The following is a 27,082-nucleotide window of genomic DNA, read 5'->3' as shown; positions in this document are numbered from 1 at the left end:
TTTTTTTTTTTGAACAAACAATATTATCTATTATAAAGGGGGTGAGGGTGAGCTTTAGTCTCATAAAGGGTTAGTAATAATTTAGTTCAAATTCGCTTTTGCGCGAGAATCGAACCTAAAACCTCTCACTTACAAATGAAAAGAAATACCACTAAACTGTAGTACTAAGTAACCACATTGCACCATAAGTTTTAAATTCTCATAAAGTTGTGTTTGCCGTCATTTGGACTATCTAGCCCTTTTTAAATTAAATCGTCATGAAGCTTCAATATCTCCTTAATCAATGTCTTGTTTTCGAAAACAGCCCATCATACATTTTTGGTCCCAGTAGCCTGTGTAGCTTACACAACCCACGTTTGCAACGTCATCAATTTCACGAAGAATCGTTAAACTTAAAAGGCATAATACAATTGTAAATTAATACAATTTCAAAACCTCAAATTGAAATCTTGAGCGAAGCAGTTAGCCCAAAAGAATATTTACATTAGGAATTTGAATTGCTGCATTCAAGTTACATTTCCAACTGCTTCGGTTGCCATTGTGCACATTTTCCTTTAGAATAAAATGCATATGCTTCACAAATTACCAATACAAGAACAGAAAAATTGTCAAACATTCTTGCAACCCAAGACAACAATGCTTGTTCATTAGGAGCCGGAAAAGCTCGGGTCCAACAGAAACACACACGTACAAGCTCTGTTAATTTCAAGTTAAACCCTACATCGACAGCGTAATTATCATAAAATGAAATAGCATCTCTCAGAAGTTCAGAACAGTATAACTAAAATGCTCGATCTAGAAATCAAGTTACGAAGCGACCAAAATTACATATTCTACTGGTGATGACAGTGCTCGTGAAACATATAGCTGTGTCTGATTGCTAGTGTACGTCCTAAGTACAAGACCTCCAGAGAGTGTGATGTCCACTGGTCAGCAGTGGACGCTAGCCAGCAAGCGGGTTAGCATGTATGGTCACTCGATTGAGCCTGATCTCAGCAAGAGGACGATCCCCAGGTCCAGTTTGAGTCTGCACAAATCCCAAACACCGGTGGATATAATAATATTGGGAAAACAAAAAGAACGCCAAAGACAATGAACAACTCAAATCAAACATTGGCAATTCAACTTGATATCTTTTGCATATATCACGGAGGAACAGTTGTGTTAAAGAAAAAAAAGGTTAACATCAGATGAATTGAAAGAACCAATATCCCAATTCATAAGCTGCACGATGCCAAATTTAACTTTATTTCCACAAACGGAATCTTGGCCTAGCTAGCACATACCTTTTCCATGATGTCAAGAACTTCAAACCCATGTATAACTTTGCCAAACACGGTGTACAACCCATTTAGATGTGCCGCCTTTGCATAACTGATGAAGAACTGACTTCCATTGGTATTGGGACCACTATTTGCCATTGATAGTATCCCCCTTGCATTGTGCTGGAATAAAACACGGAGAAAATTATGGCAATTAGGCATAAACTGTTGCATAATAGAGCAAACCATTGACCGATGGTATAAGATATCCGCTCGAGACAATGTAATAAAACCGAGCTTAACCCAGCAAGCTCAAGCTTCAAAACATGATTACCTTGAGAGACTCTCTTATCTCATCATTAAACTTCTTGCCCCATATACTCGTCCCCCCTTTGCCTGTACCCGTTGGGTCTCCACCTTGTATCATAAAACCTTTGATGTTTCTATGAAATATCGTACCATCATAATACCCGCTGGCACATAATGCCAAAAAATTCTGTATCGAAAATAAACACGAGAGTGAGCACAAAGGTATCACCACCATGAACAAAACAGCATTTCTGTATCTCTAATTTACTGCCAAAAAATACGACTTCGTTGTGTGTTAACAATGCAATGCATCAATCCAGCACACTCTTAGCTGAAAATCAACGATACAGCACTCAGAACAAAGCAGTCGGGCAAGTCTTCCATGAACGTTTCAAATAACACATCGATTCATAAACAACTTACAGAAACGAAATTTTGGGCAATCCAACATAATTGTTTTGAATACATAAAATATTAAAGATTTGATTTTTAACAAAACAATATTCAAATCAAACAAGCATTCCCCCAACAAATTCAACAATAAATTTCAGGCGTAATAAAATTTTCCAGTAGTAGTCCCAATCAAACAAAGCCCAGATAAAATTTTCCCGGGAAACAAACAGAAAGTGAATCAGAACCCTCAGGTTACAAAGTTTAGTTTACTGACCTCGGCGGTTTTGGGGACCTCATCGCAAAAAATTTCGCACTTGATGTCGCCCAGATTCGTGTGCAGAGTGACCGACTGAAACACACAACAAAAATGATCAAATAGCAGAAAAAAGAAAGGGGAAGAAATCGAGGAAGGCGGGCCGTTTCGAAGTAGAAATTTTACGGAAGCGAAGGTGTTGGACGGAATCAGGCGGAGAAATACTTACCATTGCGGAAGAGGAGTTTGTGTTGTGTTGTGCTGCTCCTGTTCCGGCTGTATTTATATCTGCTCAAGGGGTTGCAGTGTCGGTTTGTACACTTGATTATTCTTAAGCATGATGGGGTTGTACTTTGTCATTAAAATGAATTTTTTTTTAATGGACCACTGGTGGCAAACTACAGTTATCTATCATTTCCTGGTCTAGAGAAGCTATGGAAATTTTCACCATGTCCGTGGTCTGGTGGCAAGCCACAATTATCTACCCCTTTCTGGGCCCGAGGAGGTTATGAAGAATTTCATCATGTTCATGGTCATAGTCAAATAGACTCACCAGCTCGGAGCATCGAACCTAGACCTCCTACGTCTTTTGTTTATTGGGAACTGCAGTCCGTGCTCTTACCACTGGGCCACTTGGTCTTCCTAGCCGCCGAAAATGATGGATAATTGTGGCTTACCACCAATTGTCCTTTTTGAAAAAGAAATAAATAAAAATCCAAATTTTGATAACGGCTGCATCGGTGCTTTACACATTAAAATTGATGATCATTATACTTTTGATTTAAGGTTGTTTTGAGGCAAACATTTGGTTGGTGTTGTAAAGTCGTTGATAATGTGTATCAAGAAAAAAAAACATATATAGAAAGGCTTTATGGACATACTTGATCAGAATGTCAACCCACGGTTTAAGTTGCTCTTATTTACTAGGTATAGTCTCGGTAGTAAAATGAAATCGCTAGTGCAAGTGCGGTTAGTGATGTTGGCAAAAATCAGACGGACGTATTGGTCGCATAAAATCCGACGTCAATTTGCAAAACTTGAGTTGGAATGGTCGCGAGCAATCAATCAAAGTCTTGGAAATATTCGGATCAAGTGCGAGATACTGGAAAATGATGAGATGGTTCATGCTGCATAGCTATTAGAACCTTACAACATTAAGATCGATACTGGAATACGATGATCATCGCTTTGCAACGTGTGAATGATGCGGAGGGCCAACATAATATTGGTGTTCTCACCACAAACAACCACAGAAATTGATAAATTGATAAGAAATGCAACTCATTCATAAGTTGTGTTACTTATTGTGAAGGAACATACTTGTTACAACTTCATGGAGGAACACCGAGATTCAACAAGGAATTCGCGCCATTAAACTCATCGTTGATGGCTGCAAATCATGTAATCAGAGGGGGAGGGAGGTGTGATTAGACTACTCAGGGTTTCCGTCATCTAATTCAGGCAATGACAAAGGACTTTGGCTCTGTTCAGGGGAGTTGGTCTCCCATCGAGCTAATCAAAATAAGGACACCAGCTGAAATCTTTCACAGATAAACCCTTTGTTGTTGCAAAAGCAATTATAACGCTTTAAAATCGGTAAAGGGCTTCAATTACTTCAATAGGACGACGGAACAAGATGATACACAACGAGGGAAATGAATGCTTTGTAATTGAGGTAGCAACATGAAAGTAAAGTGACACCAGTAGTTTCTATGTCATTCATCCTCAAGAATCTCACGGTGCAAATGCATGCATGATGTGCTGCAGTATTTGTAATTGTACCTATGAAAAGGAACTTTACCAGCCAGTGATACATTACAACAGGAGCAGTTAATGTCACCAGCTACCCCGCTCTTGGGCTGAACAGTGCTCGGTGCAACGCTACTGCTATTGCCTTGAGCGCTAAGAGCTTCAGCTGCTGCTCTTCTCCTCTCCGCAGCAGCTGCTCTTTTCTCCCTCTCAGCTGCCTGCACCCTTTTCAGTTCCTCCTGATAAGGGATCAACAAGGGGGAAACAAACTTAAAGTACGGTTCTCACATTAAACAGGATAAATAAAGAGCAGATGGTAAAGAAAGAAGATATTGAGAACACGAGCCAGCATAGTTTAAAATGGTATACATAAGCAGTAGCAAAAAATCCAACTGACCTCTTTAGAGCTATGTGATCCAGAACTAGGTTGAGGCTTTCCCTTAAGACTAGAAGACGTCGAAGCTTTTTGGGAAGCAGCAGCCTCAGCCTGCATATTCATATGACGAAGATTGTAGTATACCAAATGCCATAGAGAGATTGAAGAAAGAAAATATAGACTAAGAAAAAAAGAAGAATATTATGCATATTACATAGCTAGTTTACAGAATGATGTCAGTTGTTGCTTCTGCATTGCAATCGATAAAACCTTCCTTACAACTACCCAAAATAAACCCTAACATAAACGATTCCAAAATTTACTCAAACTTTTCACTTTTTAAATGTAACCAAAAAAAGAGAGATGCACAAAATAGAAACAGAAATTAGAAACTCTCTGTTTCCAGTGCCACCAATCGATGAATGCTGAGGAAGGTGTGAATCAACTGATGCAACCTACAAATTAATTTCAAAAGATCACTGCATGAAGGCTATAACAACCATTGCAAGTGCATCATCCACATGATTGAAATTGTCATCCTAAAAGATTCTTCAGAAAATTTAGAACCATAGCCAAGTCGCCAGGAAAAAGAAGATAATCTCTAACATGTTTTGAGGGTAAAAAACAAAAAGGAGTAAGTATAATACGCACCTGAGCTTTCTTTTCTTTTTCTTTTCGTAATTTCTTCAATTCTTTTGCTCTTACTTTCCTTTTGGCATCTTTTTCAGCCTGAACAACGAAAAAATGAAGGCGGATCATATTCAATTTTTCAGGTATCAACATTTAACCAAACACTGCCCGAAAGAGGCTTCACAAAATTAACATAGGCAAGATGCCACATCATTGAGAGGACAATCAATAACCAAATCAAAGGTAAGCAGGCACATAAAATAGAAGGGTTTAAATGTTGTACTGCATATACACTTCCCTAAGAAAATACTGTTTGTGCTCCGATCACAATAAATGACAGAACCACAAACTCTTTAATCTTTATCTAAGTTCGTATTTTCAGTATAACACCATGATTATAGTAAATAAAAATAAAATAAAATAAAAAATAAAAAAGACAGCCTGCATTTAACTTACCAGCAACACAATCTTTCTCAAAAAACATGCAAGACTTAATTGCCTAAATCAATGGAAAAATCAGGGGGCTGAAGAATTATTTTAATTCTCTCTCTTTTATAATTAAGGAGTAAAATCAGAAAACAAAAAATATTTAGTGATGAGAGGGCAGGATAAGGGAACAAGCTTTGGGGTATAAATAGAATCACTGAGGTAATTACACTGCTGAAAACAAAGAATGGCAAAGTTTTCTTTTCTTTCCCTATTTGATCTGAGTTGGCAAATGCATCAAACCATTAACAGAAACTAGGTAAAGTGCTGCAAAGGATTACCTGCTTAGCAGCTTGAGATTCCTCCAACTCTTTTGTCAATGGACTAGGTACCTTAGCAGCATTCCAATCCCACTTATCCGGGTTTGAGGCCATGAACCGTCTAAATGTGTTTCTGACCTCTTTATCACTTGCTAGCATGTATGGAGTCAGTCCCCTTTCATCTTTGATGCAAGGATCCAGGCCTTGTTCCAATAGTTCCAAAACCTTAAGAGTATTTCCAGAATGCGCTGCTTCGTGCAAGGGTGTTGACGAACATATTTCCTCACCATCACTGTCACTTGATATAGGGAATTCATTGGACTTTCTACTATCTAGGCAAGCTTCAGGTCTTTCTCGACAATCTGAACTGTCAGCAATATCGACTTTGTTCATTCTTGGGATGAGGTCGCTGTTAATACCTGAAGTAAGTGGCGGGTCCTCTTTGAAACTTGGTGGAGCTACATTTTCATCTAGTTCATAAACAACTTGGGTCAATTGCTCATATATACGCCGAGCTTCCTTATAAGTAGGTCTCCGAACAGTCATTGGAACATTTTGAACAACACAATTCTGATGACTAAAATATGGTTTGTTGTCCCCATTAAAAAGCAGCTGATGATTGCTAGAAGGAGCATAAACAAAAACGCAAGAGGAAGAATCAAAGTATTGCTTCCAAGCAACAAGCAGCTCTTGAATTTCCTAGAATGTAGAATTTTTGGATCAGTCAACCTTTACAATATTCAGTAGGCAATTTAAAACATCATGCATGGCCTCAATATAATTCCGTCCAACTAAGGCAACAGTTCTTATTGCTTTCAAGATCTTTTATATAATAGTATGACACAACAAAAAAATTGAAGGAAAAGATCCCATTAACATATATTACAAATGTTGAAAATAAATACCGACTCAGAGATGGTAAAATTTGTATTTGGATTGGGAAGTATTAGCAAGCAAAATTTCGAGCAACGTGCAATTAATTGGAAGGGAATCTTTATATTCGGCCAAATGAAATGAAGTGTCTTGAAAATGCTACACTAAATTGTACCCATATTTCATCAAACTAGGTACCGGCAATTAAATCAAAACTTGCATCAGTGACCTCATTTTGACAATAAACAACCACGTTATCATAAGAATATCCATCGTAAAAAGTCAAAAACTATTTTGACATAGCATTGTCACAAAATCAAATAGAGATGTCACCAAGTCGAATACCTTTTTCAAAGCAAGTTCATTATAACGACGCATAGAAGCTCCTGCAGAATGAGCAAACCTGCCACCTGCATCTTTGGATGACTGTTTTTTACCAGACTTGCCCCTTACAACATATCTAAATAAAAAAAATAAAGAATTATAAAAATCACAAATAAAAAAATAAAAAATTTAACAGAAATATAACCAGAATTAATAATCCAACCTGTGGAAGGTCTTGTGATCCACAACCAAGTTACCATCAAAGACACAACCGGCAAAGTGCCCACCACTTGCAAGCAACATGATTCTTAAACGGGTCTTATCCCTAGGTTCATGAACCAACGTTTTCAATCTCTCTCTCACTTCCTCATCTGACAAAGTACCTTCAGGTCCAGAATCATTTGTAACTAAACACTTCCAAACTGAAACCCTCTCACCAGTCGGAAGGTGGAAAAATAACTTCTGCCTGATATTTTCCCTTGAAAACTTCAAAGAGCGAACTCCCCTTTCAGGTTCATCTTCATCTGACCCCGATATACTTGAGACATCAAAGTCTTTAAAAGAATCGGATGTTAACTCATCAAAGTCATCCTCCTTCACAATACTCTTTCCAGCAACACTTAACTTCACCTATGATCATACATAATGAAGTAATTACCATGTGCCCCAAAACACACTCATTCACATTACAGCTGAGAATTGAACTACCGAGTAACCAAAGAGTGTAAAGTAAAAGGAAAATGCTAGGTAACCATCTTTTTAAACCATATTTGTTAACTACATGATGTGACAGTTGATGGTTGAATTTTTTTAATGATTTAAAAGAAGACAACCATCAACCGCCACTGGTTTACAAAATATGGTTCAAAAAGATGGTCTCTTTAGCATCACCCAAAGGAAAATAATAAGTATAATCCTCCCACATATCAAACAGGCGAATCAGATACGCAATTTGATTGGATAAAAACCAAAATGTTGATTGCAAAAGAGCAAAAACGTATCCATTCAAAGCACAGTAAAGCTTGAAAATTCAAGCATTCGCTTTTACCAAACAGAAATTTGATTAAAAATAAAAAATTTAAACGAAATCAACACAAAAATATTTAACAATTCTAAACAAACGGTGTATCAAAGCCCCAAAATTTCGAGGTTTTCCTCAATTACGAGTATTCATTGAATATACCAAACGGCGGGAATTGAAAACTATAAACTTGTATTGAACAATTAACTTACGTTGAATCGGTGAATGTCGGATTTGAAGTGCGAGCGCTGGTCTTGGAGGGAGTCGAACTCGGCCTTGCAAGTGTTGCAGGTCCACCGGGGTCCTGCTACGACGGCGTTTTGGGAGGGGTTTTGTTCACTGCGCTCTGGCTCGAAGTCGTCTAGGGTTTCGACGGCGGAATTGTAGTTGGAGGCATCGGTGGTTGAGGCAGTAGAGAGGCCAGAAGAATGAAGGAGCTCGCAGGAGTCGAAGAAGTCGGCCCCGACGTCGAAGATGGAACGGGGTCGTTTCTCTTTTGTCAGCGCCGCCGTGTGAGTTGCTGGGGTTGCGGTGGTGCGAAGAGGCTCGGTCGCCATGGATTGGTCGTAGCAGATTGGCTTGCCTTGTTCCTGTTATTGTTCTTTTTGCTTTTTATAAGCAACAATATTTTGCACCAAAGGGCACTCTTTTTTATTTATTTCTTAAGAAATGAACGATATTCATTGACATAATTTAGTGAATACTGCAAATTGGAGGATAGGATGCAATTAATTAAGTAGACTTTGAAAAAAAAGAAAACTAATGAAAATGGTTTAAAAACTTTGAGTTTTAATGATAATGACAAAATAAAGGTTAAAGTGAATAGTACCAGATTTGACTTTTTAGTGTAAAAATATGGTTTTTCATTAAAGTGAACAGTACCGTGAGCTTTTCGTTAAAACTCCCTTGAAAAAATCCTTGCTTGACATTTCAACTCAATGGAAGAAAAAAAAGAACGTTTCGCACCAAAAACTATAAAACAATACTATCCACAATTAAAAGATGAGTGATTATATTGGGGATTCTTCAAACAACACCACATGTTGTTCCAAAGATAGCCCAACTCTTGCCAATCTGTGAGCCACACTATTAGCTTCTCGTCGTGTGTAGAGGATTTTGGTACGAGGGAAAGAATGGAGAAAAGTTCGAGCAGTCTGTTGATATTTTTCTTCATTTGGAAGTGAAATGTCTTAAGTTCGAATCTTGTGGATGACGAATTCGATAACAAATTAGATTATTCAGTGACTCTTTATTTTATTAATATAAAAATATATCGATGTACTAAAAAATTGCTATAATCATCTAGAGATTCTAGAATATCGTATGACTACTTATTTTCAGTAGGATTGTATTTTCCCTTGCCAAACCCAATCTTCCCACAATCCAAATTGGGTTTACTGGAATGAAACATATATGTGACAGGTTCTCATCCTGCTCTAAGTGGGCTAGGTTTTACTATTTGTTTTGGGCTAACCCAAATAACACCTTTGTTGCATCCATTATAAATAGAGAACACACTTTCTATTTTTCAAACATAGAGCACGCTTTGAAAAAAAAAACCCTGATGTTTGCAAAACCTCATCAGCGCACGATTGAAAGACAACGTTCTCCTCATCTTCTCCTTCTTATGCTCCACAGTCTCTTAGGATTAGGATTATTTTCCCTCTGTTTTTTCCCTCCCCTCCTATTTGAACGGTCACGGTTGATGTAAATAGGATGAGAGAGAATCCAAATCCTCTCTCATATCCTCCTTTTTCACTTTCGCATGCCCAAATTCTTTCTTCTCTGGCCCCTTTTTCTTCTCTCCTTCCAACTCCGTCTTTATTCGGAGCTAGAGAAGAAACTGTATTCAAATCACACAAACTTCGTCTTTATTGACAACTTTTTTTACGCCTTATACAACTGGCTTTAGGTTTGGTGTTACTACTATTTCAGCACCAACTCGGAGCAAGAGAAGAAACTATATTCGGACCCAGAATTTATTTCTCTCTTCTCACTCTTGTTGTTCCGCACCTCCTCCCTCTCTCTCTATGTCCTTTTAGGCCATCTCCAATAGAAGGGGCTAAACATAACCACGTCCAAAATTATAGCCCTGCAAAAAATTAATTTTTAATAAACAGTGTTAGGCCATACTCATGTACCATATCCAACTGAAGGGGCTAAATATAGCCCCACTTAATAATTTATTAGTTTTAAGTTTATACTTCAAATTTATTGGTAATTTAGTTAAACTACCGTTGGATTTTTTCAAATATAACCGTTGAATTTGAATCAATTATTGCAACTGAGGAGATGAGTCCCAAAAAACAGCTAAGAGCAAGTTCGCTGGCACCCACAAAACCCACTCCACCCCACAAAATAGTCCAGCCCAAAGTCCACCCCAGTCTGTAGGCCGGCCCAAAATGGACTGAGTGAGGAACTGGTCTATCTGACGTCAACAAAGACCTGATATTTTTTTTACGTCAGGCACGTGGGAAACATGCCTGCGTGGGCGCGCTTTCCCGACAGCCGATAGATGGCGAGCCCCGCGCTGCAGGTGCACTAAAGGGGCGCGGGACATGAGCCACTTGGCGAGTCTTCGGCCGTTGGATTCCAACGGCTAGTTTTATGAACCGTTGGATTTTCAATGATAAAAAACCCAACAACTAGTGACGTGACAAAATCCTGCGATGGTGGAGACGCCGTGAAGGGCGTCGGGTTTATGTGTTTTGACCTAGAGCTCACGGCTCCGTCTTGGGGACTCGGTTTGGCCATCCAAGCTTCAGGCTTGGCTCAAGGCGAAAGGTCATGAGTTCGAAGAACCCAGACCATAATTCCCGATTTCGTTTTTTTTTCTTTTTTCAAATATAATTCAATTCAATATTTTAATGCATGTACATATATTGGATACAATTCATGCAAAGATCAAATTCACATAATTCAATAATTATGAATATAATGCATACACAATTTATGTAGAATCTAAATTTCAAAAAACGTAAAGTTGGGTCATGCATTATGGTGAATGTTCATGCTATCAGGGTTGTAAAAATATCAAGATAAAAACCGTTTTGAAAGAACCTGATTGCGTGATGATATGGATGAACTAGTTTGATGTAGAAAAATTCTTTAACGCCAGATTCCTAAATGCAGCGGCAAAAGTGTGCTGATAACGTGTTGTGGTTTATTTTATCTGACAAGGTTAAAGGGGGCCGACGGTAGAGGAAGAGAGATTGAGAGAGATGTGTTTGTAGAATTGAAGGGGAGTGTGTGTTGTTATCCCTCCTACATTGTGCCTTTATTTATAGTAGTAAATGGAGAGAAAATATTCCTTCTTCCCCAAGTAATACAAGTTGTAATAGGAAATGATAAGTAGAATCAAATATAATCTAGGATTTACACAATCACACTTAAACTATAAATGCTTACAATTGTTGTAAACATTCCTAGAATAAGTATGATTGTGTAAATCCTAAATTAGATTTGATTTTAGTTATCCTTTCCTATTACAACTTGTATTACTTGGAGGAGAAGGAATATCTTCTCTCCCTTTACTACTATAAATAAAGGCACAATGTAGGAGGGATAACAACACACACATTCCCCTACAATTCTACAAACACACATCTCTCTTCTCTCTTTCTCTGCAACCGGCCCTAGTCTCTCTGTCAGATAAAATAGACCACAACACGTTATCAGCACGCTCCTACCGCTGCGCTTAGGAATCTGACGTTGAAGAATTTTTCTGCATCAAACCAGTTCATCCATATCATCACGCAATCAGGTTCTTTCCAAACAACGGCTTTTAACTCGATATTTTGCAAGCCCTGATAGCATGAACATTCACCATGATGCATGACCCAACTTTACGTTTAACGTATTTTAGATTCTACATAAATTGTGTATGCTTCATAACCAAAATTGCTACAATTATGTGAATTTGATATTTGCCATGAATTGAATCTTACATATGTACATGCATTGAAACTATTATTTGCATATGCATCAACGTAAATATGTGATTCATTAAAATTATACATGCATATAATATAATTGAATTGAAAAAAAAACACATTTTTTTTTGCGATTGGGACCTGGGTTCTTTAGAACCCGTGACCACCATCCTGCAGATGGGGTCTCCACGCAAGCAGAGAGCATGCAACTATCCTTGTTCCCAGAGAAAAAAACCCACGAAGCCAAGCCCCAAACCCAAAATCCCGACACCCTTCCTGGTGTCCCCCGACCATGGCATGGCCTGCAGCCACAGCCTTGAACCTTTGGTTCATATTCTCGACGACCTGAAGTCGTCCCATGTCGATAATTGAACCGAGATTCAACGGAATCTCGTCGGAATTTTTTGAAAAATCGATTTCAATTTTTAGGGTTTTGATATCACGTCGAGATTTCATCTCTGTCTATGGACACTTGGTTCTCCAACGAACCATGGCTTGCACACACCAAGGACAACCACCTGCAGTGGCGCCGTCCTAGTTTTTTCGGCCTTCTTCCTCGGCCACACACACCCAGCGCCGCTGGGTTTGTTTTGTCCTGCACCCCGAAGCCCTAACGGGCTCCAGCCTCTCGGCCCGTGTGACAAGAAAAAAAATAAACAAATTTTTTGCTGGGCTCGCTTGCAGCGGCCCAGCCCGCAAAGAAAAGAAATTTTTTTTTTGATTTCCTAGGCGCGCCTGCAGCGGCCCAGACCGAAAAAATATTTTTTTAGTTTTTTTTTCTGGGCCTGCTTATTGCAGCCCGTATCTGTGAAACAAAAGATTTTTTTGGGGGCTGCACACAGCAGCCCATTCCCTCTTCTCACCCCGTGGGCCTGCAGCCTACACCCGAGGGTTCTTGGCCTATATTTTTAGGCCCCGAGATTTTATTATTTAATACTTTTAAATAATATGGGTTTTTATATTTTCACCCACACTTTAATTTGGCCCCGAAGACCAAAAATAAATTAATTCAATTATCATTATACAATATTTTTGCATATTTGTTTGCATATATATTTGTGTTTGCCTGCAGGAATATATGAACCTGAAGTTCATAATTACTTTGAAACCCGAAGTTTCTTATAAACATGCCTTGTTTGAAAACCTGAAGTTTTCTCTTAAACATATCACCCATGAAAACCCGAAGTTTTTCATGCAAACTTTAACCAATACATGTCTATTAGAACCTGTATGTTCTACTCCTATGTGAATGGATTGATTTTTCTCCATTACACTAACCACATCTTGTCCATCTATTTGTGATAGGAACATGTTGAATTTGAGCAAACTCGACTTCACCGCTTTGGAGGTCTCTGGAAGGAACTACCTCAAGTGGGTTCAAAATGTGAAGCTCCACCTCACTACCAAGAACTTGCGTCCTGCTATTGAAGAAGCAACAACTGAACCTGTTGGTGAAGCTGAAAAAGCCACTGCTATGATCTTCATCCGAAGACATATTCATGACGCTCTGCAAACTGAGTACCTTGCTGAGGAGGATCCACGTGCATTATGGGTCGCTTTGGCTGATCGTTTCGATCACCAAAAGGACATATTCTTGCCTGAAGCAAGACACGACTGGCAGCACTTGCGCTTCCAAGACTTTAAGTCTGTGAATGAATATAATTCTGAAGTTTGTTGAATCCGATCACTTCTCAAGTTTTGCAATGAAACTTTGACTGAAGAGGATCTCCTGGAGAAGACCTACTCGACCTTCTCTGCTTCTAATATTGTCCTGCAGCAACAATATAGAGCTCAGAAGTTCACTAAGTTCTCGGATTTGATCTCTGTTTTACTTCTTGCTGAAAAGCAGAATCAGCTGTTGATGAAGAATCATCAAGCTCGACCTATTGGGGCTATTGCTGTGCCTGAAGCACATTATAGCACTCATCAGCACCCAAAACGCCAAAAGAGGCGGGGTAAGGGTGGCCAGAAGCAATCCCACCAAGGTCAACAGAGCCAAGGCCCATCCAAGGGAGGAAACAAAGCCCAGAAGCGCCCAAACCTTGCTCTCAAGGCCCCGAACTTCAAGAATAAGGGCAAAGCACCTGCCACAATGAATGACGATATGTGCTATCGTTGTGGTTCCAAGGACCATTGGTCCCGTATTTGCCGTGCTCCCAAGAAGGTTGTAGATGAATATCATTCTCGTCGTAAGAAGTTTGAATCAAACTTCATGCAAGTGGACGAACCGGAGACTACAAAGATGGAGGTTTCTGACTTTCAGGAGGATACCACTCCTATAGAAGATTAGAATCTTAGACATAGACTTATTTTTCAGTTAAAATAAGACAATTGAGGCCGAATTCCACCAAGTGGCCGAACCCCACCTTGTTTTTTGGTTGATTTTGAATAATTTTCCTTTATGTTTTGGATTATTAGTTGGCGATTTATTTTGGATATTAAGTTTTTAATCCTTGAATAAATAAAATTATTTTGAATTGATACTTGTTTTTTATAAACTTTTATGCATGTGACCAATTCAAATTAATTTTTCATTCTAGGTATGACTAGTGGGAAAGTTAGTTGTCTGGCAGATAGTGCAACCACGCATACTGTTTTGCGTGAACGCATCTATTTCACTAACTTCGTACCTAAGAATGCACCTCTAACAACCCTCTCAGGCCCATCCAACCTGATAGAAGGATACGGTAAGGCACGTATAATGTTGTCCAATGGTACAATCTTGACCATTGCTGAGGCACTCTATTCTCCACGTTCCGGCAAAACGTTACTAAGTTTCAAGGACATTAGAGATAACAATTACCACGCTGAAACCCACGTAGAAAACGGAGTTGAATTTCTGTGCGTAACTTCCTACGAATATGGCCAGAAGCGTATTCTAGAGAAGATGGAGCGTAACCCGAGTAGTCTATATACTACGACCATACGCCCCATCGAATGCCACTATGTGGCCGGCCCTACCACAGGGACCGCGCATGAAATTACACTTTGGCATGATCGTTTGGGACATCCTGGACGAATAGCGATGCGCCGTATCCTCAAAACTTCACACGGGCATCCACTAACCCGAAGCTTAGGTTCGATCCATGAAATCGCATGTCAAACATGTTCTATGGGAAAGCTTATTACTAAGCCTTCTTATGACAAGATTCGTTCGAATCCTCCCATTTTTCTACAATGGATTCAGGGGGACATTTGTGGACCGATTCAACCTCCCTACGGACCATTTAGACATTTTATGGTTTTGGTTGACGCTTCTACACGTTGGTCACACGTGTGCTTGTTGTCCATAAGGAACGCTGCATTCTCCAAACTGTTGGCTCAGGTTATCAAGCTCAGGGCTCACCACCCTAATTATCCGATCAAATCTATTCGATTGGATAATGCTGGAGAATTCACATCTAAAACTTTTGATGACTATTGCATGTCGGTTGGGGTTGAAGTTGAACATCCTGTATCCCATGTTCACACCCATAACGGCCTGGCAAAGGCTTTCATTAAGCGTTTACAAATGATTTCTCGATCGTTGGTCATACGTACCAAGCTCCCGATCGCTGCTTGGGGCCATGCAATATTGCACGCAGCAAAGTTGGTCCACCTGAGGCCTGTTGCGACACAACCATTTAGTGCCCTTCAGTTGGTCACCGGATGCGAACCCGACATATCACATCTGCGCATTTTTGGTTGTGCGGTCTATGTGCCGATTTCGCCGCCCTTACGTACAAAAATGGGGCCTCAGCGAAGGATGGGAATCTATGTCGGATATGATTCTCCTTCGATTATTCGTTACTTAGAACCTTTGACAGGCGATCTGTTTACCGCTCATTTCGCGGATTGTCACTTCTATGAGACAGTCTTCCCGCCGTTAGGGGGAGATAAGAACGTCAACGTTCCTAATGAACGACGTGAATTATCGTGGACGACTCCCACTTTGTCTCATTTAGATCCCCGCACCGCTCAGTCTGAAGCTGAAGTGCAGCGCATATGAGATCTCCAGAGCATAGCTCAGAGCATGCCAGATGCTTTCACCGATCTAGCGCGCGTGACAAGATCACATATTCCAGCTGCGAATACGCCTGTAAAGATAGATGTACCAAATGTACGACGGACTACCCTCCTGGAAGCCCGGGACGCCAATTCTGGTGATCCACGTACATTAGCGGCTAGCCAATCATCTGCCCCTACACAAAAGCGTGGCAGACCCCTTGGTTCAAAGGATTCACACCCCCGGAAGAGGAAAACCATGGCACAAGGTCCTGAAGAGCCTACTGTGAATCCGACTATTGCTTACTCATTTTACCCAACTCATGAGGAAATTCTAGATTATGGAAGCGTCCTTGAAGAGACGAATCCTCCTCCCGAGAATCGTGAGATTTCGGTCTATTATGCTAGCTTAGATGATGTGTGGCGTAGAAATGAGATGATTGTCGACAATGCATTAGCATTTGCAGTAGCTACTGAGATCATGTTGAGCGATGACATTGAACCGCGTTCCGTTGATGAATGTCGACGTAGAGCTGATTGGTCAAACTGGAAACAAGCAATCCAAGTCGAACTTGATTCACTTGCGAAACGTAAGGTGTTTGGACCTGTAGTTCCTACCCCTCCATATGTGAAGCCCGTTGGCTACAAGTGGGTTTTCGTTTGGAAGCGTAATGAGAAGAACGAAATTGTGCGTTACAAAGCTCGTCTTGTAGCACAAGGTTTCTCACAACGTCCCGGGATTGACTATGACTAAACTTACTCACCCGTTATGGATGTGATTACTTTTCGATACCTTATCAGTTTGGTAGTTTCCGAAAAACTGGATATGCAGCTGATGGACGTAGTAACCGCGTATCTCTATGGGGATCTTGATACGGAAATTTATATGAAAGTTCCCGAAGAACTTACATTGACTGGTTCAAATATTTCCAAACCCCGGAACACGCTCTCAATTCGGCTGAGGCGTTCACTATACGGTTTGAAACAATCCGGAAGAATGTGGTATAACCATCTGAGTGAGTATTTGACTAGTCAGGTATATGTGAACAACGAACTATGCCCTTGTGTGTTCATTAAGAAGTCACATTCTGGATTTGCGATTGTTGCAGTATATGTCGATGACATGAATCTCATTGGAACTCCGGAAGAGCTCGTGAGAACTGCTTCGCACCTGAAGTCGGAATTTGAGATGAAAGATCTAGGTAAGACTCGATACTGTCTCAGTCTCGAGATAGAGCATTGTTCGGATGGAATCTTAGTACATCAATCGAACTACACCCAGAAGGTGTTGCGCCGTTTTAATGAGGATAAAGCGAAGTCTTCGAGTACTCCTATGGTCGTTCGTACGCTAGATGCAAAACGAGATCCCTTCCGTCCGAAGGAGGATGATGAAGAGATTTTGGAGCCTGAAGTTCCTTATCTAAGTGCGATAGGCGCTTTATTGTACTTAGCTCAATGCACTAGACCCGACATCTCCTTCGCTGTTAATCTTTTGGCAAGATACAGCAATGCACCAACACGCAGACACTGGACTGGCGTGAAAGACATCTTCCGTTACCTTAAGGCCATGTTTGGTACACCGGATAGGACATCGGATAGGATTAATAATACGGAGTACGGTGTTTGGTGTCCGTTTGTATTAGATAGCCACCGGATTAAACAATCCGGGCCCACCTACTTAATACGCTGGTTACCCGACTGCTTGAACCGTTCAAAACCTTCGTACAATTTAGTCGGGGCAAACCCTCTCGCTGTCTCCTTCCTCTCCAGACGCAGTGTCCTCTCGCGCTCGGTCGTGGTTCTCTCCAGACGCTTTCCTCTCGCGCTTGCTCTCTCGGCTGAAGGCCAGGTTCGTCTTCGTCGTTCTTCTTCGTTTGAATCCCACCAGTTTTCTTCTTCTTCCCAGGTTGCGCCCCTCTCTCTGTTCTTCCCCCTCCTTCCATTTTTCTTGCAATTTCTTTCAATTGATCAATCTAGTTATTGTTTTCTCTGTAATTATGCAATTGATTATGTAATTTTGTGTTTTAATTACAAATTTCGAATTTTAGGGTCTGATGAATCTAGTTATTGTCTTCCCCCTCCTTCCATTTTTTTTTTGCATATGAATGCTGCAGTTTATCTTTCCATATTTACCGTCAATCTAGATAGAGATAAATGAGAATACTGAAAGGGAATGTTGAAAGGGAATACTCAAATAAAAGGAAAATGATTGTTCCTGGGTTGGTTGGGCATGCACAGATATTAGATAGAGATAAATGGGTTTTCGTTTCTTATGACTGTGTTGTACTTTCTTTTGCTTATTTTTTGAGCAACCAAACAGAGCATTTTGGTTTTGTGGCTGACCCAATTTCCTAGATTTTCTGTCATCTGAAAATTTCATTGGTAGCATCTCTTGGTATCATATGGGATCCCAGTTTAATTTGATTTGGGCTAAATGGTTGGCAGTTCATATAATCGTTGTGCTATTATTAAACATTAGACATAAGTATAATTCAAAAGTGCAAAATTCTGTTTTAAGAATTTATGAACCATCAATTGTAGAATTCAGCACAAACAAATGTGAACCAGCACAAATCCATTGCCTTCAAATATAGACAGATCCAATCAGGACAGTTAGAGACTTTGGAGGGGATTGGTGGGCAGAGTTTTGGTGCGCCCAAGTTGTTTGATAGAATGCCGCAACGAAATCAAGTTTGTAGAATTGGGTCTTTGGAGGTAGAAGGTGAGGCTTTGTGTAGTAGTCAATCAAATAAACTGGTTAATGACTTGCAGATGCAGGATAATGGTATTGATAGGACAGTTGGTTTGACTGCACCTGGAGATGTAGACCCTCCACTTCGCGCATACCGGCAATTCAACTCAGTGTCATAAAGCTTTCGAGCAAGAGGAAGGGAAAATAGTTGCCAGAGTAGATATTGTGAGAAAGGTCTTATTGAAAGCAAAGCAGCAGCATGCATATATTTTGGCTATCTGGACAAACTGTTTCTTACCGAAACCAACTTGTATTTGTATATGTTATGAACTTAGATATGTGATTGTATTAATCTATATAACGTAATGACTGTAGTTGTTTTTTGTAAACCCTCTTTTATGTTACTGGAAAATATTTTGAATTTGATGTATGGAATTTACTATTTTTCTTTGTTATTTGAAAATTTGTGTGGTTTTCAACAAGTATAAATATGAGAAAAGTTCAACAAACAAACAAAGATTTGTCAATTATTTTTTCCCTTGTCCTATCCGGTTCAATACCAAACACAGTATAAATAATACGGTCATTAGTCCGATACTGCACCAAACGCCCGACTAATTTAGTCAGTACTATCCGGTGGTTATTTATCCTATCCGACAGAAATAGTCAGTACAGTCCGAGCTGCCAAACGAGGCCTAAGGGTACTACGGATTTGGGCTTGTTCTATCCCTACGAATCCTCGAGTGATGCCGCACCCTATGCTCATCGGGTTGATTCTCGCCTTGTTGGTTATGCCGACGCTGGATACTTATCTGATCCGCACAAGGCGCGTTCTCAAACGAGTTATGTCTTTACCGTTGGAGGCACCGCAATATCTTGGAGGTTAACTAAACAGACCTTAGTTGCCACTTCGTCTAACCATGCTGAAATTCTCGCCTTACATGAAGCAACTCGGGAATGTTTTTGGTTGAAAGCAGTAATGGGCCATATTCGAAGCTCCTGTGATTTTCATCCCGCCGTTAATGCCCCGACGACGATTTTTTAAGATAACGCAGCTTGCATCGAACAACTCAAGAAGGGTTACATCAAAGGAGACAACACCAAGCATATTGCACCGAAGTTCTTCTTTACACATCAACAAAAAGAGCATCAGAAGATTGAAGTCACGCAAATCCGATCACAAGACAATCTGGCCGACCTCTTCACCAAATCACTACCGAAGGCGACGTTTAAGAAGCTTGTTCATGGAATTGGTATGCGTAAACTTTCTGAGTTGTAACTTTGCTATTTCTCTTTGGAATTATGTCAAACTCAGGGGGAGTATCTTCTGGATACTTGCTTGATCTTAATGTACTCATTTTTCCTACGATTAGGAGCATTTTTCCCACTGGGTTTTTACTACCTAACTAGGTTTTAACGAGGCACTCACCTTGGGCTGGTCATATCCCTGATGACGTCCTGTAGACGTTTATTTTGACTTTGCATTTCTCACGCATTTTTCCTTAGACTATGGATTTTGTCCCTACTCGGGTTTTTGCCATAGCCTTAGGGTTTTTTAGTGAGACTTACTACTTATGCAAGTTCCTACCTTATTGAGAATAAGCGTTGTTCCTTGGAATCAGTGCCGACGAGTCGACTTCCTCAACTTCTGCATGATACTGAATCTACCTTGAGTATTTACACACTCAAGGGGGAGTGTTGTAAACATTCCTAGAATAAGTATGATTGTGTAAATCCTATATTAGATTTGATTCTAGTTATCTTTTCCTATTACAACTTGTATTACTTGGAGGAGAAGGAATATCTTCTCTCCCTTTACTACTATAAATAAAGGCACAATGTAGGAGAGATAACAACACACACATTCCCCTACAATTCTACAAACACACATCTCTCTTCTCTCTTTCTCTGCAACCGGCCCTAGTCTCTCTGTCAGATAAAATAGACCACAACAACAACATTTTATTCATTTAATGAATATTTTTATATTTTTTTAAACCATCGAAATAGTCAAAATTGCTAACTTTGAACAACACAGTGACCAAAGTAAATGTTAACCTACAAAATAGTGGTTTGTTTAAAAATAAAAAACACCTATAGTATAGTGGCAAAAATAGGTTTTATCCCTTAGTATTAATATACAGGGTACCCTATACACAATCACCATTGGCATTCCTAGCATGGTCATTCTATTCAAAAATTTTACATTTGGGATTTACTATGGCTTGGAATGCTTTTCGTTTTGACTCGACTGGAACGGGTTGTGTTCGTGGTTTCTTGTCATAAAGTTTTTATTTCCCAAGTAAAAAAAAAGAATGAGAATCCTCCTCAGATTCACTTTGTAAAAATCCTGAAAATTTATAAATCGTGTTTTTTCATCGTAAATCGTACGGTTAGTTTTTGTCAAATATTCTTTATGTTTAATTTCAAATAAAAATATTTAAATGATTTATGATCGCACGACGTATGATAAACGGACACGATTTGAGGATTGATGAGTCCATGTTATACCATATACTTTACCCCTAATCTTAGTTATAATTTAGGGAATTGCTATTAGCACTCCAAAAATCTTATTCAACACTCCTCTTAAATGTATTTTTCTTTCTAATTATAGAAAGTTTAGAGTGCTAAATGTGATTTTTGGAGTGCTAATAACAATTCCCATAATTTATTAGTTATTTTGGTAGAATTTTGATACTTTGTTATGTATTTTCAATGTAGGACATTCGACTTTCTCTTAAGCAAAAAGTATTCAAATCGATGAATTTTGGAGTGATTCCAATTGGAGGATGTTTGTGAGTTTTTTAAGATGATTATTTCAAAATTCCATATTTTTCTACTTAACCATTTGACTGTGGCAAAGAAATAAAGACCCGGCGCGTAGCTTTCCTAGATTGACGTCTGGACGTTTTGGGCAGTTTAGAGGTCAAGATGGCATATTTTGAGGAAGATTCCTTCTGAGGATTGGTTGGGGACGTCTCAAGTTTTAAAAAGAGACATTTTAGGACAAAATCTGAGTTGATTTGATCAGTCAAAAGCATGATTTTTTGAGAAATCTGAATTTCAGTTTAAATAGGGAACTTTTTATTTTCTGTTTTATTATTTTATTATGTTTCCTAGTTTAATTCTAAGACCTTTTAGGGTTTTATTTTGGAGTAGTATAAATAAAATATTTAGCCATTAGAAATTTTTTTTGTTGGGGGGGGGGTGTGGGGGAAGAGAGGAGAACGCATAAAATTTAGGGACACACTACTTTGGAGTTTTTGACAATTCAAGTTTATTTTCAAGGTGTTTTCTATCCATGTTTTTAATAATGTTTTGTTTTATGATTATTCGTAGCTAGTTTCGTTTGCTAAGGCGAGGCTATGAGCCTTAGCAAGAATATGTAGTTTCTTTTCAGTTTGCTTATGATATTATGCATGCAAGTTTTGAATTATTAATTAAACTATCTAATTGTCTTGATGATTGATCACCATTAAGATATTTAGAAAAGTAATTTGATGCAATTCTAGCGAAGGGTTATCTCTGAAATTGGCGTTGGCTTTTTGTGATTAATATGTGTAACTTCTTAGAATGAACGACTCATCTTAAGGGTTATATGGTTTTTCAAAAGGATTTCAAAAAACTTAGTGAGTCTTGCATGTTCACATTCAATATGCACGCCACGGACGAGTTGCATGTTAGATATACATTCTATGTTAGAGCTTCCATGTAGGATATATATTAAGAAAACCTAACTTTCAAATACTCATGTGTAAATCATAAGTAATTAGAAGAACTGCGTAAGATTGTTAAAGTGACGACGGAACCCTAGTGTTCAAATTTATTTTCAAAACTATTTTCTTTTATTTTCTCAATCTATTTACTTGTTTTTAATTAAATTCGTTTTTAATATTTTAGGTCATAAAATAAACTTCTTCTAAACTTATTTTCAAATAATTAATTTTTACATAAATTATTCATTTAATCAAGAACAACTTTGCTTGTGCGAGTATTTTTAAGTATTTTATCTCTAAAGATTTTATTCCTACTTTTGAAGATAGTAAAATCCCTATCAAGGATCCTCAAAATCCTCACAAACAGGATCTGGGGAGGATCCTCATTCTTAAAAAAGCACCATCACCGTGGCCCATGTCTGCTTACTGTCACATCCACGAATCGATGCGCTTGATCTTAAACGTTTTCATGCGCGAAATCAAATCCTCATATTTATAATAATAGCACGCCCACGCGACACACACGATTGTTTCCTCTCCTACACACAAACTAACAGCCACAACTGCTAAAATGCGCAGCTACCCATAAAATTAAAAAAATAAAATAAATTAAAAAGGTAAAGTAATAAATAAAAATTAACAGATAAAAACCACTCTGGTCTCTTTAACAGCGGAGTAAACAAAATAAAATAAAATAAAATAGTAACAATGATACCTGAAAGTACTACAAAGTACAAACAACCAAAAAATTAAAGATAAAATAAATTAAAACTGACATAAAATTACCGTTCAGGACAAGACAATAGAGGAAATAGCAGCAGCCGAGAGAGTGACAAGTACGGTCATCAGCAATGCAGGTGAGGCCACGTGACCAGCTCCGTTCCCCGAGGTGCTGTTCGCCGACTCAGCCGACGGAGAGTCCGCGGGAGCTCCCCCCGGCGTCTCGGAAGGCGGCGCAGGCGGAGATGCGGCCAGAGGCGACGGCGCTTCTACTGAGGCCGGTCCCGGAGCGAGTACCGGCGCCGGGGAAGGGGCGGATACCGGGGCAGGGCCCGGCGCCGGCGAAGGAGACTTGCCGAAGAGCTCTGATGGAAGCAGCACATTGTCGACGGTGAAGATGGCGACGGGAGTCGCGTCCAGAACCGTGTCGGCGACTCGGGACGAGCCGACTCCGGTGTGGAGAGTGACCTGGTCGCCGGCAGTGGTTACTGTGAGATCGTACTTTCCGGCTCCGTTCGTCGCGAGAGTGCTGATTGGAGCCTTGGAGGTCTTAAGAGACCCGATCGGAGAGTAACCGGCAATGGCGTGGTACTGTAAGATGGAGACGAGCTCGGCATTGGTAAGCTTGCTCAGATCGGGGACGCCCTTCGCCTTAAACGCCTCATCGTTTGGCGCGAAAATCGTCAGTCCCTTGTCCGCCGCCGATTGGTACGTCTTGATGACGCCGGTGGAAACGATCAGCGACGCGAACTTCTTCGCGCCGGCTTTCTCCAGCAGGGCGGTGATGTTGGTGTCGGAGGCAGACGGCGCCGGCGCGGTCAGAATCCCGGGGGCGATGACCGGAGCGGAGATCTCCAAAACAGAGATGTTGTAGGGGATTTGCTTGACGGATTTGGTGTAGCTGGAGTCGAGCTTGGAGCCGGGAGCGGCGGAGCCGAAGCCGACCTTGCCGCCTTGGAGATCGGTGATGTTGACGAAGCCGAGATTACCGGGGGCGTGGCCGGTGGTCTGGTAGAGAGTGGTGGTGAGGACGGAGCCATCGGAGATTTTGTGGAGTTTCGGGGCGTCGTAGTAGTCGAGGAGGACGTGGAGGCTGAGGGCGTTTTTGATGACGGAGAGGGGGTGTTTGGCGGCAAGGGCGGAGATGGCGGCGTTGTTGAAAACGAGGACGGTGATTGTTTGGTGGGTGTTGATTTCGTCGGCGAGGCGTGTTTGGGTGAGGTAGCTGTTGTAGAGGGAGTAGTCCGGGAAGGCGGAGAGAATGTCGGTGATGTTGTGGGATTGGATTGTGGCGGCCAGGGACAGGAGAGTGAGGAGGATTAGAGTCCTGCTGCTTAGTGAAGCCATGGTTGGACTGAGTGAGAGTGAGAGTGAGAGAGAGAGTGTGAGAGAGAGAGATTAGATAGACAGAGAGAGAGAGAGAGTGAGGGGTTAACGACGGTTAAGGATTTAACTATGGTTGGGTTGACAGCTGGAAGGAGGAGGCAAGGCCATGTGCTTCTTATATTCTGTTTCTTTTTCGGGTGAAATGACCAGAATACCCTTGTCGCTTTTGGGGGTGTTTGGTTGGGGGATAAGGATGGTTTGTGATTGTGATTATGTTGTGTAGGGTTGCATCAGAAAAGGGTAAAAGTGGGATGGGAGGAGATTAGTATGATGTGTGGTGGATAGAAACGGATAGGTTTTGAGTAACGGCTCTAAACCCTAGGTGGGAGAAGTTGATAAAACTCAGGGTTTGGATATCCAAGCCTAAAATATTGAAAAAAAATTTCAAGTTCGATTGCTAGTTTTTTTTAACGGACGAATTTTTAGTTTAATGATAACTTTCTTTCGAATGTTAAAAGTTTGAATGCATGTGCATTAGTTTGGTGAGTATTTTCGAGCATTTTAATTTTTACTCAACTAACTTTTAGTATGATCTAATATTCATTCAAACATAGAAGTGATTCCAATTTCGAATCTTTGTTTTATGGAATTTTTTCGTTAACCAACAAGTTAGTTTGGTACCGACAATTCCAAATTTCATATATATTGTATTGTATTGGATACTGTAGAAATTATCCTATACACATGAGTGCAATGTAATTGTTTGCATGTTAGATGATACCATCCTTTTGTATTAATAAGTCCCAGCTGCGTTGCTTTGTAAGCATGTAACCAAACATGGCCTTTGTCGTTGTCATCCATATTTTCTATACAAGCATATGGTTATGGTTAAGAAAGATTCATGAATATACGCATTTTGACACACATTTTATACAGTCTACTTCGTAATGTATTTTAACGATCTATCTGTTTATCTTTTTTTTCCTTCAAATATCATCTCGACCAAAATCACCCGAATCTGAAAGCTATATGACTGTTGGATTAAATTTAGTGTTTTTTTAGACCGTATTCATTCATTTTCCTCACTATAAATGAAAGTTTTAATTATTTTGGATTTGTCTAATTTGTTGTAAGGCTGGTTTATAAATGATAAATTGAAATATAGACTATTCGGATCTTTGAAAAAGATACATAATGGAAGCCACAAAAATGTGTGTCAAAATGTGTGTCCCCGAATCCTAACTCATATATAAATCTTATGGATACCATATTTTATAGACCACATGATATGACGGTTGATGATTAACTTTGTTATTTAATGATTTAGAGAAGGAATTCGACCATCAACCAATGCATCATCATGTAGTTTACAAAATATGATTCAAATAAATGATCACTCTAGCATCACCCATATATATTATCCTCCCAATGTGTGTGCATATATATAATGGTTGTGTATGTATAATGATTGTTTGTTTTTTTTTTTGAGCAAACGATATTATCTACACTAAATGAAGGGGGTGGCTTAGCCTCACAATGGACTATCAATAATGTGGTTCAAAGTCGCATTTGGTGAGAATCAAACCTAAGACCTCTTACTTACAAGTAAAGAGGAATACCACTATACCGTAGTATTAAGTGGCATGTTGTGGAACAAAGCATATTGTGGAACCAAAAGCTATTAGGAGTGCCCTAAATTATGGAACAGGATCCTAGGGATTAGTTCATGCTATTTGTTCATCAATCATCATGCGATCAGAAATTATTTTGAATTTTTTATTAAAAATTGAATACAAATATATCTAATCAAAATTGATCACACGATGTACGATAAATGATTAAAATAAATTGATTTCTAAGATTCTCGCAAAGAGAATCCGAAAATGAACCTCATCCCTAAATTATTGGGAAGGAGTTGAGAGGGTCAGTGGCTAATCACCATAAAACCTCCAACCCATTTTTGCTTCCCTTTACGTTTTGGCTATCTTTGGAACACAGACAGCTGGAACTGCCTTCCATATGGAAATCTTCAAATTAATTCAAAATAAATTATGTACGACCTGCTTTCCTGTTTTGGATTAATATATAGGAGTGTGCTATCTACACATTCCTTTTACTTTTCATATTCTTATTAATTTCTGTCATTTGACATTTTTCAATTCATCCAATTTGATGGTGAAAATTAAAATGGCGTGTGAGAAGTAAAAAATAGTGTATGAATATCATGTCTCAATATACATGACCAACTTTAATAGCGTCAAAGAAAAAAAAATATAAAAATCGAATTTCTTCTATCTTTTTCCTTGAAGGGTTTTGGTTATAAAGATTAAATTAAAACTTAATATGTATTTTAGCAAGGGAAAGAAGAAAGGAAAAAGAGGAATAACGTAAACAATGGATGCCAAGCATTAAGTCTCCCTCAATTGGAAGCAAAGAGCATGACTTTCATCTGAAATGGCACATTAGATTCCGTGTCATTTTTATTTTTTTACAGGTGATATTATCTACATTAATAGAATAGAGAAGTGGGCTAAGTTTTACAATGAATTAGCAATAATGTAGTTTGAATTCGTTTTTGACGAAAATCGAACCTAAGACCTCTCACTTATGAATGAAAAGATACCATTAGACCGTAATACTGGAAGACTTCCTTGTCAATTTCATTTACGTTCTTTAATTGTTTATTAGATTTATTTTCCACCTCTGACAAGGTCAGAAAAGAACTATGTGGCGAAATGAGAGAGTGCGGCAAGATGAGAAAGCATTCTATGTG

General features: G+C 39.4%; 3 protein-coding genes and 1 long non-coding RNA gene across 5 annotated transcripts; 1 reads left to right on the top strand and 3 right to left on the bottom strand.

Moving 5' to 3' along the window:
- Nucleotides 1–605: 605 nt before the first annotated feature.
- Nucleotides 606–2,545, bottom strand: LOC103405845 (peptidyl-prolyl cis-trans isomerase CYP18-1). Its single transcript, XM_008344860.4, has 5 exons — nucleotides 2,447–2,545; nucleotides 2,239–2,313; nucleotides 1,597–1,758; nucleotides 1,287–1,445; nucleotides 606–1,027 (listed from the first exon to the last, which is right to left on the bottom strand). The coding sequence occupies exons 1-5, from the start codon at nucleotides 2,447–2,449 to the stop codon at nucleotides 944–946; spliced, it is 483 nt and encodes a 160-aa protein (XP_008343082.1). The 5' UTR covers nucleotides 2,450–2,545; the 3' UTR covers nucleotides 606–943.
- A 1,265-nt stretch (nucleotides 2,546–3,810) lies between these two features.
- Nucleotides 3,811–8,619, bottom strand: LOC103405836 (uncharacterized). Of its 2 annotated transcripts, none has more exons than XR_011577837.1 (7): nucleotides 8,149–8,614; nucleotides 7,139–7,545; nucleotides 6,937–7,051; nucleotides 5,740–6,417; nucleotides 4,994–5,071; nucleotides 4,364–4,797; nucleotides 3,811–4,205 (listed from the first exon to the last, which is right to left on the bottom strand). XR_011577837.1 is itself a non-coding variant. In XM_070816848.1 (7 exons), the coding sequence occupies exons 1-7, from the start codon at nucleotides 8,491–8,493 to the stop codon at nucleotides 3,933–3,935; spliced, it is 1,986 nt and encodes a 661-aa protein (XP_070672949.1). In that variant the 5' UTR covers nucleotides 8,494–8,619; the 3' UTR covers nucleotides 3,811–3,932. The 2 variants fall into 2 exon arrangements, 1 of the variants encoding a protein (XP_070672949.1); XM_070816848.1 differs by having other exon boundaries at nucleotides 4,364–4,453; nucleotides 8,149–8,619.
- An 8,976-nt stretch (nucleotides 8,620–17,595) lies between these two features.
- On the top strand, nucleotides 17,596–18,979 carry LOC114821617 (uncharacterized). The gene is made up of 2 exons (XR_011577829.1): nucleotides 17,596–17,758; nucleotides 18,394–18,979. It is a non-coding gene; the product is annotated as an uncharacterized lncRNA (long non-coding RNA).
- A 3,893-nt stretch (nucleotides 18,980–22,872) lies between these two features.
- Nucleotides 22,873–24,598, bottom strand: LOC103405827 (fasciclin-like arabinogalactan protein 8). The gene has a single exon (XM_008344837.4). The coding sequence runs from the start codon at nucleotides 24,328–24,330 to the stop codon at nucleotides 23,053–23,055; it is 1,278 nt and encodes a 425-aa protein (XP_008343059.3). The 5' UTR covers nucleotides 24,331–24,598; the 3' UTR covers nucleotides 22,873–23,052.
- Nucleotides 24,599–27,082: the final 2,484 nt, after the last annotated feature.

The sequence above is a fragment of the Malus domestica genome, chromosome 02, assembly GCF_042453785.1.
Source record: "Malus domestica chromosome 02, GDT2T_hap1".
Classification (NCBI taxonomy): domain Eukaryota; kingdom Viridiplantae; phylum Streptophyta; class Magnoliopsida; order Rosales; family Rosaceae; genus Malus; species Malus domestica.
Note: the sequence above shows the minus strand (reverse complement) of the source record. Positions and strands in the feature narration are given on the sequence as shown.